The sequence below is a fragment of the Chaetodon auriga genome, chromosome 1, assembly GCF_051107435.1.
Source record: "Chaetodon auriga isolate fChaAug3 chromosome 1, fChaAug3.hap1, whole genome shotgun sequence".
Lineage (NCBI taxonomy): Eukaryota > Metazoa > Chordata > Actinopteri > Chaetodontiformes > Chaetodontidae > Chaetodon > Chaetodon auriga.
In genome coordinates this window covers 26,273,596-26,292,629 of record NC_135074.1, presented here as the reverse complement: position 1 = coordinate 26,292,629, position 19,034 = coordinate 26,273,596, and the positions used below count along the sequence as shown (strand labels likewise).

At 41.7% G+C, this 19,034-nt stretch overlaps 1 protein-coding gene across 1 annotated transcript in view; it reads right to left on the bottom strand.

Annotated features, from left to right (window-relative positions):
- Window positions 1-15,557, bottom strand: part of uacab (uveal autoantigen with coiled-coil domains and ankyrin repeats b) — a 41,423-nt gene extending 25,866 nt beyond the window's left edge. The window contains exon 1 of the mRNA XM_076732314.1: window positions 15,339-15,557. Within this exon, the coding sequence (XP_076588429.1) occupies window positions 15,339-15,386 (48 nt within the window). The 5' untranslated portion in view covers window positions 15,387-15,557. The remainder of the gene's footprint in view (window positions 1-15,338) is intronic.
- Window positions 15,558-19,034: the final 3,477 nt, after the last annotated feature.

Below are 19,034 nucleotides of genomic sequence, written 5' to 3'. Positions count from 1 at the left end.
TGGCGTGGCAGCAAACATACAGCATCAATACCACACAAAACAATCAACTGACGCCAGTTAATACACAAACTACAGGTGATAAAACGACCTTGGAGATGAGACCTTCTGACGCCTTATATCACTTTTCAGTCACTCCTTGCTTCTAGTTTATGAACGGGCCCAAACACGACACCAATCATCTGTTTATATTTTTATCATTTATCCTCAGGGATACCTGTTTGTGACATTAAAATAGCTTCATGCTGGGAGAATATCTCGGTGACAGGTTGATTTATTGGTGCAGTATACCCTGGCAGTGAAAAGCCAAAACTCTCGCTGCATCAGCGCTGATGAGAACCTGAAGAGGAAGATCAAATACCAGAAACTGTGCCACAGAAATCTCTGGAAATTATGTGAGCCACAGCTGTTACCAGAGACAGGCAATTAAATCACAAACAATGCAGGAACAAACAATATGGACAGAGTGGTTATCCATTTAGAAACAAGTGAACACGAAGGAAAGAGGGGGAGATCCTGCTCCTGACCTGCTTTAAAAATCACCACTTTCTGAGTAAATCATTCTTAAAATAAATGCTGAGTAATAGATGGCAGCTACCATTAATTGAGTTTTTTAAGGAAAATGTTCTCCATTGTTAATAAATACGTGCTCACTGCCACCTTCTCACAATCATTAGGGTTTTTCTGCTGTTTGCAGGAGCAGTTTTACACCCCCACCCTCCCCATTATGCACACCCCTCTAATCTGTGACCACAGATCTGTGCATGCAGTGGTGAACTGTCTGGGCATGTTGAGTGTAAATAAAACCCCTCAGGGGCAGAGCTGGAAAGGGTGGAAGAGGAGAGAAAGAGAGCGAAAATGTGAACAAATGTGTAAAAGAACAAGTGGGGAGGTGGGAAAGTGACAAGACAGAACATGCTTGCCGTCAGTCTGTCAGTACGGGACAGGTAAGGTGATGCTTCAGAGTGAAAGTCCCTCCTGAATCAGACTGAGACCTCACTGATGGTTCAGGCCAGGTGTCCAGAGGACGGAGGCACTCTGTTTTTGGTATGTACATGAGACACTCGCTGCATATCTGGGTAGCTGCTAAACACAGGTCCACTCTTGCTGGGCAGAGTGTGAGCTGGACGCAGGAGGACAGACAGACAGACACGCCCTCTGGTGGTGAACGCGAAACATTAAACTCCATTTGTGTCCAGGGACACAGACAAAAGGGTGACCAGTGGCTGTCTTCACTAGATGACTACTACAAGTCACTACATTGATGTGTATGACTCCAGTATATATTCCAGTATACAATCATTTCTGCTGTCTTCACTGAGAGACTATCACCTGAAGCTCAGTATCAGCAGAACCAATGAGCTTGTGGTGACTACAATGCTTTAAATATGGATGTTGCTGCAAAGAAGCTACAGATTCTAAAACATGGATGCTTCACATCTTCAATTTGGCAGCATAGAAGATCTATACATTCAGCAGAGTTTGAAGGTGGACACCAAAGATTAGTGTCACCAATTCAGTATCAAATGTGAAAAAAGGTCACAACCTGCTGCTCTGTTCCTGGGTTGTGGTGTTGAATAATGGCCAAAAAAGTGTTTTTGCAGAACATTATGATGTCTCAGTGAAGCTGACCTCTGACCTTTTGGATATAGAATGTCACTTAGTCATTTTATCCTGAGAGACATTTGTGTGATCTTTGAGTCCAAGTGGACAACTGAGCCAGACATAATTAAATTCCCTCCAGGCGTTCCTGAGAAACTGCATTCATGAGAATGTGATGGACGGACAGGCAACCTGACAACGTCAAGCCAGCCATGACTGCTGCCAGCGCAGAAGCATTAAAACAGTTATTAAATATTAATTTGACTCTGTAAGAAGAGTGAAACTGTATTATTTGACTGGAATTCAGTGTTGGGACCATTACAAAATTAGGGGTCAAAATTAAAAATTACACACAGCATCAAGTCCATCATGTGATTAGTGTTATCAGTCAGCATGTATAAAAAACAGCTAAGAAAACAGAGAAAACTTATTTAAACCAGCCCAGACCAGACTGCCCTCACACACTGATCGAAACATTTAACATACTGTAGGTCTGTTTTCAAATACTTGAGTTAAGCCTGAGCCTGCTGAAAACACAATAAAACCCACGTGGTTCAGTGGATTACTGTGAGCTTCCTGGTGACCCTCTTAAGATATCCTCACGTCTGGTGGCCAAAATTGGAGACTAGTCCATCCAGCTGCTGGGTCACGCCATTTTAGACGACTTCTGACCCAGAGGGCAAAGCTGTTCCTTGCTATTTTCTTCTACTTCCGACACCCTCTGCCAGGGCAGGAGATCGGCTCTCCAGTTGCCCAGACCCTGTGAACTTTGCCCCTCCCTTCTCCCCAGTAAAGACAGTTGCTAGAGGATTATGAAAAACAGGAAGGTCATAATATAGCTTCTGAAAGACAGTTCCAGAAAGACAATGGGGTCATTCATAAGAGATATTTCAAACTAGTCCACTATCAGTTGTTCATATCTGACAAAACTGATGTCTGCTATTGAATCTGGAGGAAATCTCTTTCCTCCAAGTAGTGATTTCTTATCTTTACTGCCTTCATCCTACATGGATCTGGAGCATTACACTACACTCCTAATATGTTTTTCAGACCTTTAGAGCTTATTGGAGAACTGTGTGGAGCTGCTACAAAGAACAGTTCAATCTAAAAAGAGAAAAAAAAAGTGTCTTCAAAGGGGGCTTCAAGGTGAACGCTTTGTGATGGGTAGTATGCAGGTGCACCATCTGTGTCTGACGTCAGAGTCACTAAGATAAAAATTCTAAGATGGAATTCACTGAGACGACATGAAATCACAAAACGCTGAAAAAAAGGTGACAGGAAGACGAGCTTTAAACTATGGACCATTAGCAATCCTCAGCGAGGAAGAAGCAAGACTTTGGTGATCCACGGACCTTTTCCTCTAGTGCCATCATCAGGTCAGCATTTTAAGGGGTTCAAGTTCTGAGAAAGCCATGCATTTCATGGAGGGAAGCTAACATGCTAAACTAAGATGTTGAGAAATTGTACTGCTTTTACATCATTTCAAAACACTTTAGAGCTAAAATTCCTGGAATTATTATGACAGCGCCAGTTCTGGAGCTATTGTAGGAGGTTAAAATACCCCTTTTCCTGCAAAATGTCAGCAGCTTAGCTGACACATTTTAATAGCATCATTGAAATAACAATGTCCCAAAGCAGGGGAATTAAAAACAAGCAGGGTTATGGGCTTTGGCTGTAGATGCCTGCTGGAATGGCTGATATTATTCCAGCTGGTCTGATGAAATGGAGATAAAAGAAAAAAACAGAGCAGACGGAGAGCCGTGGGGCCATGAAATGATTTCCAATCAGCTCGTAAGGAACTATTTAGGTCACTAATGCAGAAACACTGCAGTAAATTAACAAGGTCGTGATTTTCTTTAAGAGACACTATATTTTTTTAAAAAACAACACAGCATTAAAATTAGCATTTTTAGTGCCATGAGAAACAAGAGACACAGACAGACAGACTGCTTTACTGCTATGTGGCTGAAGGGAGCACTGTGAAGAATGAAGGCTGTTGTTTTAATCTCACCTCAAGAAAATAATGAGGCAACATCAGGGAAAACACTGCAGGAGTCTTTTGTCTTACATGGCCGTATTTGGTGAAATGAGGAACTCTTAGGGCATGCTGGTACTTGGGCACAAATACTGGCAATGATGCACACACAGGGTGAGGAATGTGACTGGAGGGGTGGTCAAATGGACGGGGCTCTGTAAAAACATTCACAAACTAAAGCATATTTTCCATGGGATGGATTAATCAATAGTTGCTCAATGCCGCAATATAACTTCCACTTGCTATGTGGTAACAAATCACTTGAGTCAGAGGTTACAAAATTTCCACCAGTTACACAACACACACTAAATCGCATCTGCCAGTGTGGTCTAATAAAGACCTCTGATGGGCAAATTAAACTATATGAAAGAAATACATTAATGTAATACCAACGGGAAAATAAAGTATAGAAAATGACATTTGAGCTGCTGTGGACAATCTCGGAAAACAGTCCAATTCCTGGAGACACCTCTTGACTCCTGTGGTGTAAGATAAAGACGAGGTAGATACAGAGCAGGTAGTAACTTGCCCCTTTGACGAGTCACAAGCTCCACCTATTCATTAACCATGACCACGTTCTGAGTGAGCAGGTCTTCCTTCCACATCTCAGCACACCTTCAATATGTACTGACCTTTGGAAAACGCAGAAAACTGACTGTCACATCGCCTTCTTTCTTATCAGCAATAAGAATATCACAGTCAATCCTGCAGCACTTCTCATCCAAATTCACTAAAAAAGCCAAAGCAGCCACAATAAATAGGTCTGCCGTCAGCATATTTAAATGCAATTCAACATAAAGATGAAAACAAAGGCAGCCTAATATGTAAATATAATCCAGTTGCTGGTGTTCGTCTTTCCATGTGACATCATGCATTAATAGTCAGGTCTATGCCATATGCAACATGTTATATTTATAAATGGCTCCCAAAAAACACTGAAACACAAACTTACAGTAACAAATAACTTCGATAACAGATAACAGAATGGGGCATCATTGTTGCTCCTGCTGATTGATGTGACACAGCTTAATATTTTTACAGTTAAAAGAGTTAAAACCCTGAGAAACCACAAATAAGATCCGTCAGGTTGTCCAGTGATAACTTTCTGCCTGGAGTCTACACTGAAGCCGGCGGAGGTGTTGAAAACAAAGGCACTAATTGGCTCCACCGCGTTATCCCTCATATCTTTTTCAGAGGGAACGGTAACTTTGATAAAAAAAAAAAAAGTTTCAAAAGTGCCAAAGGTGCCACTGACTTGAAGCCTCTGATGAAACAGAGACACTGTACAGAGACAGAAACATATGAACTCTGAGCACAGCTTGATGAGGCTTAGTCTGAGCCATTTCACAGCAGTTTGTCCCTCATCAGCACAATCTTTGTGCTCTTGACTGTTCGTGTGTGTGTGTGTGTGTGTGTGTGTGTGTGTGTGTGTGTGTGTGTGTGTGTGTGCGCGTGGGCTGATGTCGGCTCCAGGCCACCCAAAGTCAGTCAATAAGCTCAGACCCCCTCTTCACAAGCTAACCTCCCCCAGCACTGGTAATCTCTCCATTCCTAACCCAACACACACAGAGTTCATATTACACATAGAGCCTGTCAACTGCACGGTCCCTCGGACTCACACATGATAAACAAGACACAAACAAAAGACACACATGCACACTAAAACAACACACACACACACACACACACACGCAGGCCGTTGCTGGCACAGCATGGGAACACAGACGGGTAACGCTGCTGAGATGACCTCACGGCTGCCCCCATGGAGCCAGACATTAATCCTAAAAACACAGACCGTCACGCTACCACCTACTCTGCAGCCAACACAACATCCAGCCTAAAACAAACTTCTGCTGATCCTGTCTGAGAGTTTGCCTCCTACAGTGAATATAAATTACATGTCTATGTGAACAAATACTGTACAGTGAGGCAGCGCAGGAAGAAGTTATTTCCAAGACAAATAAATCCAGAGGCAGACAAGAGATCGCCGTTTGACCTTTAGTCAAAGCAAGATATCGACTATCGGCCAGGCTGTCATGAAACTTGATAGAGATATTCATGGTCCACTAATGACTTTGCTCACCCTCACAGTTTTCCAAAGAGCCACCATCTGGCCAAACCTTCCATATGCACCCAATAGATAATCAAAATCCACTGCAACAGGCCGTAGCTGTGACTCCCATTAACCCCTTGGTTCAAGAAAAGAAGCGTCACAGAGCACATTCTCAATTCCCGGAGGATGAACCATTTTTTATTTTGGATGCTTGACAAGATTTCCTCTCTCTGTACCTTCTGGCCAAAATGTTTTTGTTCTTTGCACACAAGGTAGTAACCCCTGTGAGACATAAACCCTTTCTATATTATTGTGGGGTTTAATTTACATTGCAGCCTCTATGAGCCACTGGCGGAGCTCTAAATTAGTAGTCATACTCAAGACATATCATTTACTATCTCAGCCCAACTGCAGGCTAGTAGTTTGTCTTTACTTCAAATGTTTGGTTCACGAGTTTTGACAGACGCCTTAATTAGACTGCCAACCAAAATCCATTTTTTGACATAACCAGATTGTATCCAGATTGATTTTAGAAAGTCTGGACAGCAAAAAAAAAAAAACAACAACCATGAAATGCAGTTTTTTGCAAATCAGATTAAAGCCACATTTGAAGGTGATTTGAAATGTGATTACAATCAGATTTCTACAGGATGTTTCAAAGTGTCTCTGCATCACTCGCAACGCAACGAACAACAACAGCGGCAAATCCAGAGTGTCGGATGTGCATCAGAGCGGCTGAGAAGAATCCATGCTGCTACTAGCCGAGCGGGACAACAGAGAGTCTGCAGACAGACGCTGAAGTAAACTGTCAGCTGGCACTTTGGGGGAGGCTGGGAGGTGATGGATCTCCATTTCACACGCTTCTGTGTTGGAAAGCTGCGGTACCAGTGTGCATACATGCAGATAGGTTGGTCTTCTCTGGACACACAAGTCTGATCTGATCAATTGCAAGGAACAGTGTTAAAGAACTGATTTGAGAAGCAAATCTGATTTCCCTGCAATCTAATCAAAGTCTCCGCTGCCATTTCAATGCAATGAAAATACAAATTAAACCTCTCTTTATTTCTACAGAAGTTTTAGGATGAAGGCTCAATATGGCTGGGTGAGTTATTTTGGGTAACGCCATTTCAGAGATGAAATCTTCAGCTTCTGCGCCATAATGAGAGAACAGAACAATTTTGTACAGTTCACTGTTGCGGACGAATGGGAAAATGTTTTTAAATGACATAATTTGGTGCTTTGACATCCCATGTATTTATTTGTGACAGCAGTCTTTGCTCCATTGTATTCCATGAACGTCTTCCTGACGGGGCACCAAACAGACCGGTCATTAATTCTGACAGGCGCTTGTCAGAGGAGATTTGAACAGCCTGCAGTCTGACCTAGGATTAACTCAAATGAAACATTCAGTCTATAGCGACTCAAACTCAAAAAGGCAAACAATGCGCACACTTGAGGGAGGTAGGAAAAGAGGATTTTCTCAAATCCCAAACCTTCTCAGCTCCTCCAGCAGAGGAGTAAGAAAGCCTGCTGGGTGCTTCCACGTTGGAGCCTCAACCGTCTGATGGAGGCTTCTACTTGATAACGTTCAGGAGGTAGTCAGAGCCTTAGAGGCTGCTCAACGGCTTGAGAAAGATTCCTCAGGGGTTTAGGAGGATGCAAACCATACAAGTTCCCACGCTAGGGTAATGTTTATTATTATAAAATCAAGCTTTGCCTTCTTTGAGACCATAAAATGTTTGTATGGGCTTTTGCACTTAAATGACGCATATACTCTAGCATCACGAGAGACGTAGCGATGTTATGGCAGGTAAGCACCAATACCAGAGGCTAATCAATCAGACCGATCAGACCAGACATGTTTTGAACTAGTGTTTAAAATTAAGTACAATTTTCAACTTAAAAAGAAGATCAGGCTTTCTCTGACTGAATCTCTGTCTCTGCATCACAGGCGCCGGTGCAGCTCGACACGATAACCACATCTACTTGTTCACAGAATTGATTGTATATCCGTTAGTGTGCTTTTCCAGAGGATTTATAGGAAAACTAGAAACAGGCCGTGTACACTCCTGTGGTTGAAATTGCAGAATCAGACCATTACAGAACTCCCCAGAGAGCCGAATTAGCCCCCGCATCTCAAAAGCATTAGCATGTGACAGCAGGCAGGTGGGAGATGGAACAAAATCATTTGATTTAATAATGGTTTCAGTTGTATTGACACACCCAAAAAACAAAAAAAAAAACCTGTGGGAGTTGGGGTTGGATACTATTTAGAGTCAATTCCAGTTCCCCTGGAGTCATGGATGGATGCTCGGAACAAAACACAGCTAAAATTACTGTTTCATAGCAGATAATGGCTGATAAAGGGGAAAAAAAGGAGATTCTGGATTCTGGAGACTTCAAAAATGCACGTGGTCGATGGGGTTAATAGAAGGTCTGTAGCTGTTACGGTTGATTAGATGACAGCACTGGGCAATAATGGTGGTAGCAGTGTGTGTGTGTGTGTGTGTGTGTGTGTGTGTGTGTGTGTGTTATGGCAACAATAAATAAAATCTACACTTCAATGACTTGCCAGTTCTTGATTCACATTTTTTTGGCAGTACAAGCAAAATCCCACATGACATCAATGTCATTATTCCACAACTTAGACACCCTAAGGACACATTTGTGTTGAGCACATTTGAGGACTATTTCAGCAATTTCACAATCTTATCAGTAAATAGAAAGACACGACTAAAACAGCAGATAGCGATCACTGCCAAAGGCCTGGAGCCATAAAGCTCCCTTCTCCCTCCTCCCAGCCCCATCCCCACTCTCCTTTTGTTAAAAACAACACTGAAATCAGAGTTGTTGGGACTTCCTAACAATACAGAGCTCCATCTGGCCTCTCTATCCTACTCTGCCATCATCATCATCATCCCAGCCCTGCTCTCTATTTTGTAAAATAACACCACTTCAAGGACAACAGAGGCTCTGACGTTTCAACCGAAAGTGTATGCCTGCTGGAGGGAGAAGACAGAAGAAAGACAAGGTGTGATCAGGAGCACAAAGACGCAGGGAAATACGCAGGCATACAGCGAACTCTCCTTACAAATGAAATGATTTTAAAACAGCCTTCAGAGGTAAATCGACTGATGTGAGGCCTGCTGAGCAGCAGCAATACTGTCATTCATCTCTGATACAGACTCAAAAAAACAGCCAAGCTGCCATGTTACCATTCGAGCACAAGGCTGTCTATAGAGAGGAGGCTATAAGAGAGGCAGAAAATGTTCTATCCTTGATTTGTCCCTTTCATTACATTTTGCTGTGTCTCTGCCTGAGAGAAGGTTTTCATTAGGTGAGCGTTCAACCCTTCACTGATGAAGGCTTTCCAAACCAAATGACTGGCTTTGACGACGAGCCTTGGTCTGCTGTTTAAACTGTGTGCAAACTGGATAGCAGCGGTTTTGCAGAAGAATACTGACGACCCTGAACGCCACTCTGTGTCTCCATAGATGAGTTGGTAGAGACCAAAAACTGAGCAAAAAGAGAGTGAATATCAGACTTCCGTTCATCAGATGGCCACACACACAACTCAAAATGAACCAACATGTTGCTGCTGGATGTTGAAATAAGAAACTGTTTGTTGAAGAAGTCAGCATATAAAGTTAATCATTATTATTAATTTCTATTGCCACCAAAAAAATCAGTTATTGTCGGTTTACGGTTTATGTAAGTGAAAATTTTGCTGACATGTGAAACATCAGTTTTGCCGCTCTAAGCAGGATCTGCTACTGACCAAAACTGCATTCAATAAAGACGTCCAATTGAGATGCAGCTGCATGGCAACAAGCCAATGATATGCTGCTGGTAAGACTGTTCACTTAGCCTTACATTGTCCTCCTCACCATCCTGACACACTGTTAGGTGAGCCGGAGAGGCATTTTCAGGGATTAATCGCACTAAACAAAGGAATATATTAATGGAATAATCCTTCAAGAAACTCATGAAATCATCTTAATCTGAAAAATGCCTTTCTCTGACTGCTGATCACAGTCACATTATGTAGTGTTTGATCAGAGAGCTTTATCGTCAGCTTTCATAAATGATTTCTTTGCGCCACAGGCAGTGCTGCACACACTCCAACAAAACACGTCTTTGATGATTAACCCAAAAGCCAGCAGTGTGTATGAGGTGTGGCACTGAATGACTTTGATTTCCAGCCACTCGTAATCCCCACCACACAAGCTATTCACAAGTGTTCCTGTGTGAAGTATTTACATTTAGCATTACTCACCAAAATGCATTGTGCGTGCCCTCGAGGCCTAACAACTGCACTGAGTGCATTAAAACATTTGTGCATTTTTAAAATATTTTACATTGTATGTTGAATACATCCATGTTAGTTGGCTTGCAGACTTAATTGCTTTCTGGGAAAATATCTGCTGTATGCTCCTTTGCAAGATACTAACACCAGCTGCTAATCGCATGTGCTTGAGTGCATGTGTTCATATTCACTTTGCTTTCTCCAGCTTTACAGTGTAGCTTATGAGAAACGAGAGTATCACAGCTAAACAGGCAATGGCTCTGTGAGTATCATCATCCAATGGGCACAGCTTAGACACTCCAGTAGAGTGTCATGGACACCAGAGCCAATCACAGCCAGTCTATCTGATATATCAATGTCTACAATGGAAACAGAACAACATAAAGTCAAGTTATGAAAAGAAGGATTCCTGATTATTTTCCCACAATAGCTTTGTTAGACGCACACTAATAATACAATCATAATGTGGTGAAGGCAGAAATAGGGGTGAGCTTGAACCATGGAAACACCAGCCTTTTATTATAAAGTTAATGTGATCGTTAGGGGTGTCACGTTTCCATTCTACACTGAGGTGAAAGATACATCTTGCGGATGCGCTGGGACATCAGTGATGTAACCAACTGAAATGAGTTTTTGATTTCGACTGCTGAAATCAAAAGCAGCGACTCCCCTGTATTTTCTTCTCTCCACTCTCAGCTCCTTGCATGTGTCAGAAGAAAAGAAAAAAGCACAGAAAAAACACTTCAAAGACGACACAGAGCAGCCTCCAACATGGACAGTGTCGGAGTCTGAGATGAACTGAGAACTGGAAAACGTTCCTGTTTCACTGAGGTCACTGGTACAGTATTATTTCATGATATTACAAAAATAAAATAGATGCTCCACTCAAAACTTATGGTTATGCCATTTTTCAGTCTATTGGAAATGTAAGGGGACACATCTTAAGACAGGAAAAATGAGATGTCAACCTTCATGTGTACCGCGAGGCGTATCTATCAAGCACATTTACAGATGGCAGCAACAGACATACATACCGACACGGCATGCCAGAGGGGGACTCTGAGAACCAACAAAACCAGCTGAGCTTGTGCTGCAGTATGAACTGTGGCGATAATGTTAGCGACACTTAAAGTTACATGCAAAAACAGTTTCCAACATCCAGCCTGCTACTCTGGTTTTTTTAATTAGCTTCCAATGAGGTTTAACGTTCACACTGTTTGTCTTGACTGTCCCTCAACATTAAAGACTCCAGTACTGCTCCAGTGTGGGAGCGTACAACAGGTGTTACCAGCCTCACTAAGAGCGCAGCGTGCTGACGATACAAATGGCAAAAGTTAGAGATTCTAAGCTCAAAGGAAACTCAAGCTGTTGGTGTCAAGTGCCCTTCTGACACGTCGTCACTCTCCTTTTTGCTTTTGTGTTTAAAAGTTTGCTTGAAATAAGTCAGTTATTAGATTTTAAATCAATTATTTAAATTTGACCATATGGCCCCAGCGTGGTACTTCGCAAAAAAAATAACATCACACTTGACATCATTGAAAACATACCCTCACAATGGACACAAACACTGGGAATTAATAGTGCACAGGGAATCGCTGCAGAGCATTTCATGTCAGAACTGTCTGATCGTGTTCCAGCGAGCAGAATGGAGGGAAAGCTCTCGAGAGTTTGATCTTGGGAACAAGAAAATATTATGAAATGACATATCGCACACCTCAGCCCTGCCGCTCACTGTGGTCTGGCACAGACATGGATGAACCTGCCTCAGGCGGACCTCCTTTCATGTAGAAGAAATGACCGACTGTACCAGCTCATTGGTCCGATAGAGCGGTTTCAGTGTATTTTAGCCATGTACACAAAACACAGTGGAGTTCCCCATCTGACAGAGCAGATGTTTGCTGTGACAACAAGCTGTGGCTGTGTGTGACAGCTCAGACTAATCCCAAAACTAACCAGGAAATCCAGTTTCTCTTATTTCCTCCCGGAGATCTCCTGTCTCTGCAGACAGAAACTCTGAAAAGCTGCCAAAGTTTTTGCTCAAGCCGAAACATTTTCAACATACTTGCTTTGGAGATCTGGCTTTGTTGCCATCCTGGGTGTTTGAAGAATGTAAGTCCAACTAGATTCAGACATTTGATCTTAATCTTCCTGAGGCCATTCTTATCTTATTTTCCTTTGCTTTCTTTTCTATTGTTATTTCTCTAGATAAGGATCTGCAATCTAACTTTCAACGATAGAATGATGACTGTATAATATTTGAATTTATTGCCAGAATTTATCGCACTACTTTGCAAAAATGAATAATGGCTAAAGTTGAAAGCACTGTTTGTGTGCATTTTGTGGTCAACTGAGGAATGAAAAAGGACCTGCCTACTGCTTAGAGCTTCAGTATTCAATCATCAATTTATCAGCAGCTATTTTGATAATAAGTTAATCGTTAGAAGTTATTTTGAAGGAAAAATTTGCCAGTTCCTCTAATGCCAGGAGTATCTGTTCTTCACGAAAACCATGATTAGCTGCAGGCCTAGACATTTCTCTCTGTTAACTTTACGCTCCTTTGCAAGTGTATGGCAATCATACATGATAATGCTTGTCACGAGAAGCCTTGTAATTAATCCCTTTTAACACAAAAATAGTCTTCTACACAAGAGATTAAGAGAAACTTGAGTCCTGACTGGTGGAAACAGACCTCAAGGGAATGCCTCGGCATTTTGTGTCCTGGTCACTAAGAAATCAGCCTTATTTCCCAGCTACCTTAAATGGTTTGGCAGCCTAGCTAGCATTCCTTGACTGAAATAAGTTCCCACCAATATCTGATAGGCAAACCTGACTGGAGGATAATGACAGAACACCATAAAAGAGACCAAGTGTCACTTGAAGATAATGTCACGCCTGAATTTCGTAAACACAGAAGCCATAAAACGCCTTCTCAAACCAATCCATAAATTCTTACTAGAGGAGATAAGATTAAGTTTACACTGTGCAACGAGTGGAAGAGCACATGATTCCTCAACTGATTTGTTTTCTCTGGCCAGTCACTGTTTGTTCACATATTAAAAGCAAGTTTCCTTTGAATTCCCCTTCACCTCTCCCACTCGGAAAATGCCGATATATTTTCTTAAATATTAGTCAGCCCACCAGGAAAGAACGAGAGAGTGAGTGAGTTCACCTTCCAGGCATTGTGCACCGACGGTGGAAGCATCCAAAACACTTGATGCTGTCAACGTCACAGGACGGAGGTGAAACAAGACTGATAATTAGGCCTTTACCTCGGGCGACACACAAATTAGAGCTATGGTAAATTACGTCTTGAAGAAAGGGCCAGTGTGTGACTTCTGCCGCCAGGAGTCTCAATGAAAACAAAAGATGTAGTTTGATGACGTGAAGTAGTGAGGGATCATGGGAGTTGTTGCCTTTCTTGTTAAACAACCACCATAATTGATGAAAATCCACCTGACGTGACGGCGACCAAATGAAACGCATCGTTATTTTGACTAAGATCACAAACGGGTTTGAACATCGCTGGAAATATTTGGGATGACTTAACTAACCAACTCATTTTTAGACCTTTTAAAGTGGAAATGTTACATATTGTGTGATATATTTAAAATGACCTTTAGCGATGTGTGCAGAGGTCCAGCCGTCTGTCAGTTGTCGCTTTGCACAGAGGAATGCACTGAGGCTGTTATGGAATCATCACTCAGACCTGTGCAAATGTCATGTCTGTTTCCACAACACAGCTCACCTCGAGCTTTTCCTCAGAGTTTTTCAGAAAAAGGTGCAAAAAAAATGCTGCAGTGTTCTTTTTCTTTTTGCCTGAATTTCAAATGGCTGTCTCGGCATCTGACTGAAGGGGTGAGACAACTTTTAATGCACATACAATACCATTTCACCCCTGAAAGGCTTCCCCCCGCCCCTTTAAAGGGCCCAGATAGTTTACCACACACAGCTCCGCTGGCTTTGTGCCTTTCTCATGGTAATTTATGGGAGCTGAAAACAGAGTGCGGTGCCAAACACCCACTGCATGTTGAACTGTGCAGAATCGTAATGACTGACTATTAAGTGACGTTCAGAAGCTGCTGCTGGATTGAGAGGAATGAATTCAACGTTGTGGCCCATGATGTGATTACTCAACACAGCCGACAAACCTAATGGATATTCTGGACTTTGTCGTTATGTTCATTCAGTACTGTTGGCTGCAACACACGCTCACTTAACCTGAGAACAAAATCACAGAAACATTCCTGGAGGGTCTTCTGGTGTCTCCACGGTGCCACGGAGCCTCAGTGGCTAATTGCAACAAATTCTATGGAAATGTGAGGTTTTGGTGTCGTCTTTTTCTGTGAGCCGTTTGTGTTTTGTTGCAGGAATGCTGCGTTAAGGACTGATGCCAGTTTATTAGGTACACCAAGCAAAAACCAAAGCAGTCCAACACAACAGCCCTGCAATATATCGGACCTCCATGAAGTTATAAGGGTCTGATTCACTTACATTCTTTGGTTTCAGCCTCTCAAATGTGAGGACTTGCTGCCTTTTTCTGTCGTGCGTCACAGTAAACAAAGGAGAAACCTCCTGGTCCTCACTGATTGTTTTTATTATTTTCTCAATTTATTTGCAAAACAGAAATAACTGACAGAATAAAACGATCAATAACACAGTTTGTGGTGGTGAGATGTTTATATAATTTAATCTACCTTTACTGAAGTAAGGCTGACAAAATATTTGAAACACCAATCAGGAAGAATAACGAACAGCAGCACCACAAACTACGGCCTCCAAAATGACCAGACGGCTGATTCAACATCAGTGGAACAACCTTGATTTCCTTTTTGTGTTTGACTGCATTAGTTGTAAGTAGGTGGACTCATAAGCTGCTAACTGGATGTCTCTGAGCTGAGCCTTCATCCTCGCATCTCATGTACTGGTGATGAAATCCAGCGTCCAGGGGTCGCGAGGTTATTCCCAGTCACAACAGACACCTCGATCAATACCCACCACAGCAGTGTCGGAGACCATGTGTGATAACACACGGTCAGCTGCTGAGATTTAGGCCAGGTCATAAAAACCTGAAGCCGAGCAGTGTAATAAACCTGAGACAGGCCACATCCACCGGCCGCGCGGGGCTGCAGGTGCCGGCGGTGAGTGTTCAACCACCCCGCCGCCGCCGTGGGAACATGACCGGGGTGAACGTGGTTGTTGAGGACAGGAGGTCAAACGCGAGAGAGCCCGGTGTTTGTACACAGTGCCTAGCTTTAGCACCGCTGACCAGCACAGAGCTGGTTCAGTGGTATCAGACGGGGAATATTAGCAAAACTTGGTCAATACAGAAACAGGACTGAACTTACTGTGATGGTGACTTCGTGCTTTTTCAATCGATACTTGAGGCTCTTCATCTTGTAACGTGTTGGTTCCCGCTGTTAAAAGTTTCCTTTGATGAACAAATTCATAAAAAAAAGTATCAAAACTTTCCGGAAAGTTCAGACGAAGTAAGTTTTTCTCGGTCCCCTTTTTTCTGACAGAGTGAGTTTCACCTGACGCCTAACCGCAAACGCTGCTCGCACTTTGATTGACAACCACTCGAGCCAATCAGACTGAGGGATGCGCGGTCCGGTTTGCTTTTGATCCAATTGGCAAAGTCGGAAGGCGGGACTTCCTTGTAAAGTGCCGTTGGGAGAAGTTGGAGGCATCCTGGGACAGAGCAGGAAAAGCCTGGCATGACGTCACGCTTACCTGAAGACCGAAACACCTGGAAACAGCGCCTCCTAATCTGTGAGCAACCCGGTGAAAAGCTCCCATTATCTGCTATAGTTTACAGAAACTGTTCACCTGACTGTCCGCCATACTGAATGAACACCTGCTTTGAAAATGATCTTAATAACCACCCAAACTGTCTGTTACCTTCTCACCTGTCTGTTATGTGTCACCCAGTTTACTGTACTGTGGTAGAATGGTAGTTATGAACCTTGCAATCAATAATACACACAAGTCTAGATCACAAATATTTGGGACATATTGTACTTTTAACCCACCATTTAGGTCCATCTGATGGGTAAATTTACACACAAAGCGTCTAACAGTACTTTTGCCATGTGCTACTGCTTTAATAGTAGTAGTATTTTTTGTGTTTGTGCATAAAAGGGCTCACATGGACTAATGAGGCACAAACAAAGCACCACCAAAGTTGTTAGATGAACTAAGATCACACTGCAAACAGCCTCATCTGAAATAAAGCTTAGATATTTATACTGATCAGTTTACATGACAGCACCGTTGAATCAAGTCACGAGTGTGTTTTGCAATATGTTAATGTTTCAATCATTTGAACTGGAGACATTTTAATATTTCTGTACTTTTATTAGAACTGTAAGTGTTAAATTCGGGACATTTAGTTTTGCTTTTTACAGAGTTATTGCTGCTTTTACCTCAGTGAAGCAGCTGAGTTTTTTATTTATTACTGATTAGAAAAGGAGAACAGAACCTGCCTTTTAACTCCAATAAACAGTAAATTTACTGTCATTCTATCTGCATTCATTACCCAGTACTGTATAAACAGTCATATCTGTTCACGTCCAAATATAAACACCAGTGATTGAACTTATTTACTCAACAATACAAACAGTAATTTACCATTTCAAATAAACAACTAAAATATCTTAAACTTGCCGACTCCTTAGAGCAAACACATGGCGATCTGTTATCTTCAGCAATCATATTGGATGAGAAAACATTCATTTGTGAGAAAACTGCTGGAAGCTTAGGTCTGAAATAGTGAGACTGCTATTGTGCTGTTGACTGAATACATCTATTAACAAAACCACCACGCTGAGTTGAAGCAGCATATAAAACTTAAGCAGGCAGCGTCTGAGTGCTCAAGGACACGTGGTCTGGACACTTCCTCAGTTCTCTGACTGTCTGTGATGGGTCCCTGAAACTTCTCATCCAGCCTTTACGTGAATACAGAATGACACAGAATAAAGCAGAGGCTAGAATCTGATATTACACATGACAATATACATACAACAGCACTGATAACGATGAGTTCACCGGCTCGTACTTGAGCATCTCTCGATTTACACCACAGACTGTTTAAGGGGCCACATTGAATTTTATAGTGATGAAAATATTCAAGACTAATTTATTATACTTGGTAACCTTTTGCCAGAAAATCCATCTAGAATTACTTAACAGAGACAAACAGAGGAGCAAATCAAATCTGACCAAACCAGAGTTTACAATGGCTGATTGATTCAGTGTTATTGATTTTGCTGTTCGGCATGGAAGCATGAAAATGTAAATGCTGAAACGCAATGAGTGGAAAACATAGTCAGCCACTGGACATTTCTCAACCACCAGGGAAACTCGGCTGTTGTACCTTCATTTGATCAATATTTGTTTTATCCTTCTGCTTTGCTCAGTGGTGGATTGTAACTACGTTCAGTACAAATTTGAAGTACTTGTACTTGTCAGGTTTTCTCTTTTCATGCCACTTTCTACTTCTAATCAACTCCAGTTCAGAAGGAAATGTACTTTTTACTTCACCGTAACTCTTTGAGAGCGTTACTTTACAAATTAAGATTTTTGCACACAAAACACATGAGGATCTTATGAAATATAAATGTTTTAGTATAAATTCAACTACCAAACTGCAACCGACTGATCAATTGAGAATCTCAAAAATAATCATTACTACAACTACAAGACTACAACAGTAAAATAGTGCTTTTACTTTAATGCTTGAGCAATGATAATCCAATGAGAACATATGTAATACTACAACATTGAGTACTTTTACTACATTTTTCTGATGATACTTGCATACTTTTACTGAAGTACAGTAACATTTTTGATGCAGGAGTATTTTTCCATTTTGACATTAGAAGAGGTGAAAGTAAAAGTAGAAATACTCCCTAAAGTCATGCATTTAATTTTGTACTCAAGTAAGAGTACTGACATCAAAATATACTTAAAGTACCAAAACTAAAGTACTCATTATGCAGAATAGTCCATTTCAGAGTCGTATATATATATTTACTTTAGTAAGATTTTCAGTTTTTTTGCAGAGTGGTATTTGTACTTTGACTTCAGTAATGGATGTGAGTACTCCTTCCGTCACCTTGCGTACAGTGACAAACACGTGAACTACAAATGAACAGGTAGGCGGACATGGAGATGATTGGACAGTCGATCAAACAGAAAGGGGAAGTGTCGCCCCCTGCTGGGCGCTGATCACCCGCGTCTTAAATGACTTATCAGATATTTAACATCAGGCTTCATTCACGATCAAAGGTCTGACCTTTGGATGAAGAGCAGCTGTTTTATCGTCTTTTGTTGAGTGCCATTCGTCACTTTGAGAACATATTAAACTGCATGCTGTCTGTCCTTCAGTATGTCTCTGTCTCCACGGCAACAGCGTTACCATAGAGACAGCGCTGCCGCCGCTGCGTCGGCTGGAGGCGCGAGGACTCGCTGACCTGGAGACAAAGTGAACTTCCGGTAGGGGACAGCTGGAGGACTGCATGAGACACTCTAGACTGGAGGTTTCTGTCGGCGTCCAAACCCGAAGTAGTCTGACCTTTTACTGAAGTTAAAATACTAACACGCAGTATTTACTGAGAATAATCACTCAAGCAGCTACTGTAAGTTACTGAGGCGCAAATATTTGTGTCCATGTTTTGCCACCTTATACTTCAACCCGACTGCATTTTACTCTTTACACCACCTTTGTTTCATATCTTCATTTACTGGTATTGGAAGAAGTATTTAGGTCCTTTACTTGAGTAAAAGTATGAATACCATGGTGTGAAAATACTGCACTAAGTCCTGTAAAAGTATCAGCAAAATGTACTAAAAGAATCAAAAATACTCTTCAGCCGGTGCAGTAAAATACAGTGTTTTACTATTATATGTGAGGTTACTGAACTAATATTATTAATTACAGTATTATTGATGAAAAATGCTGCTTGCTGCAGAATGACTTTAAATTACTTTCCTCTTTTTGAGGTATTTTAAACTATATATATATATATATATATATATATATA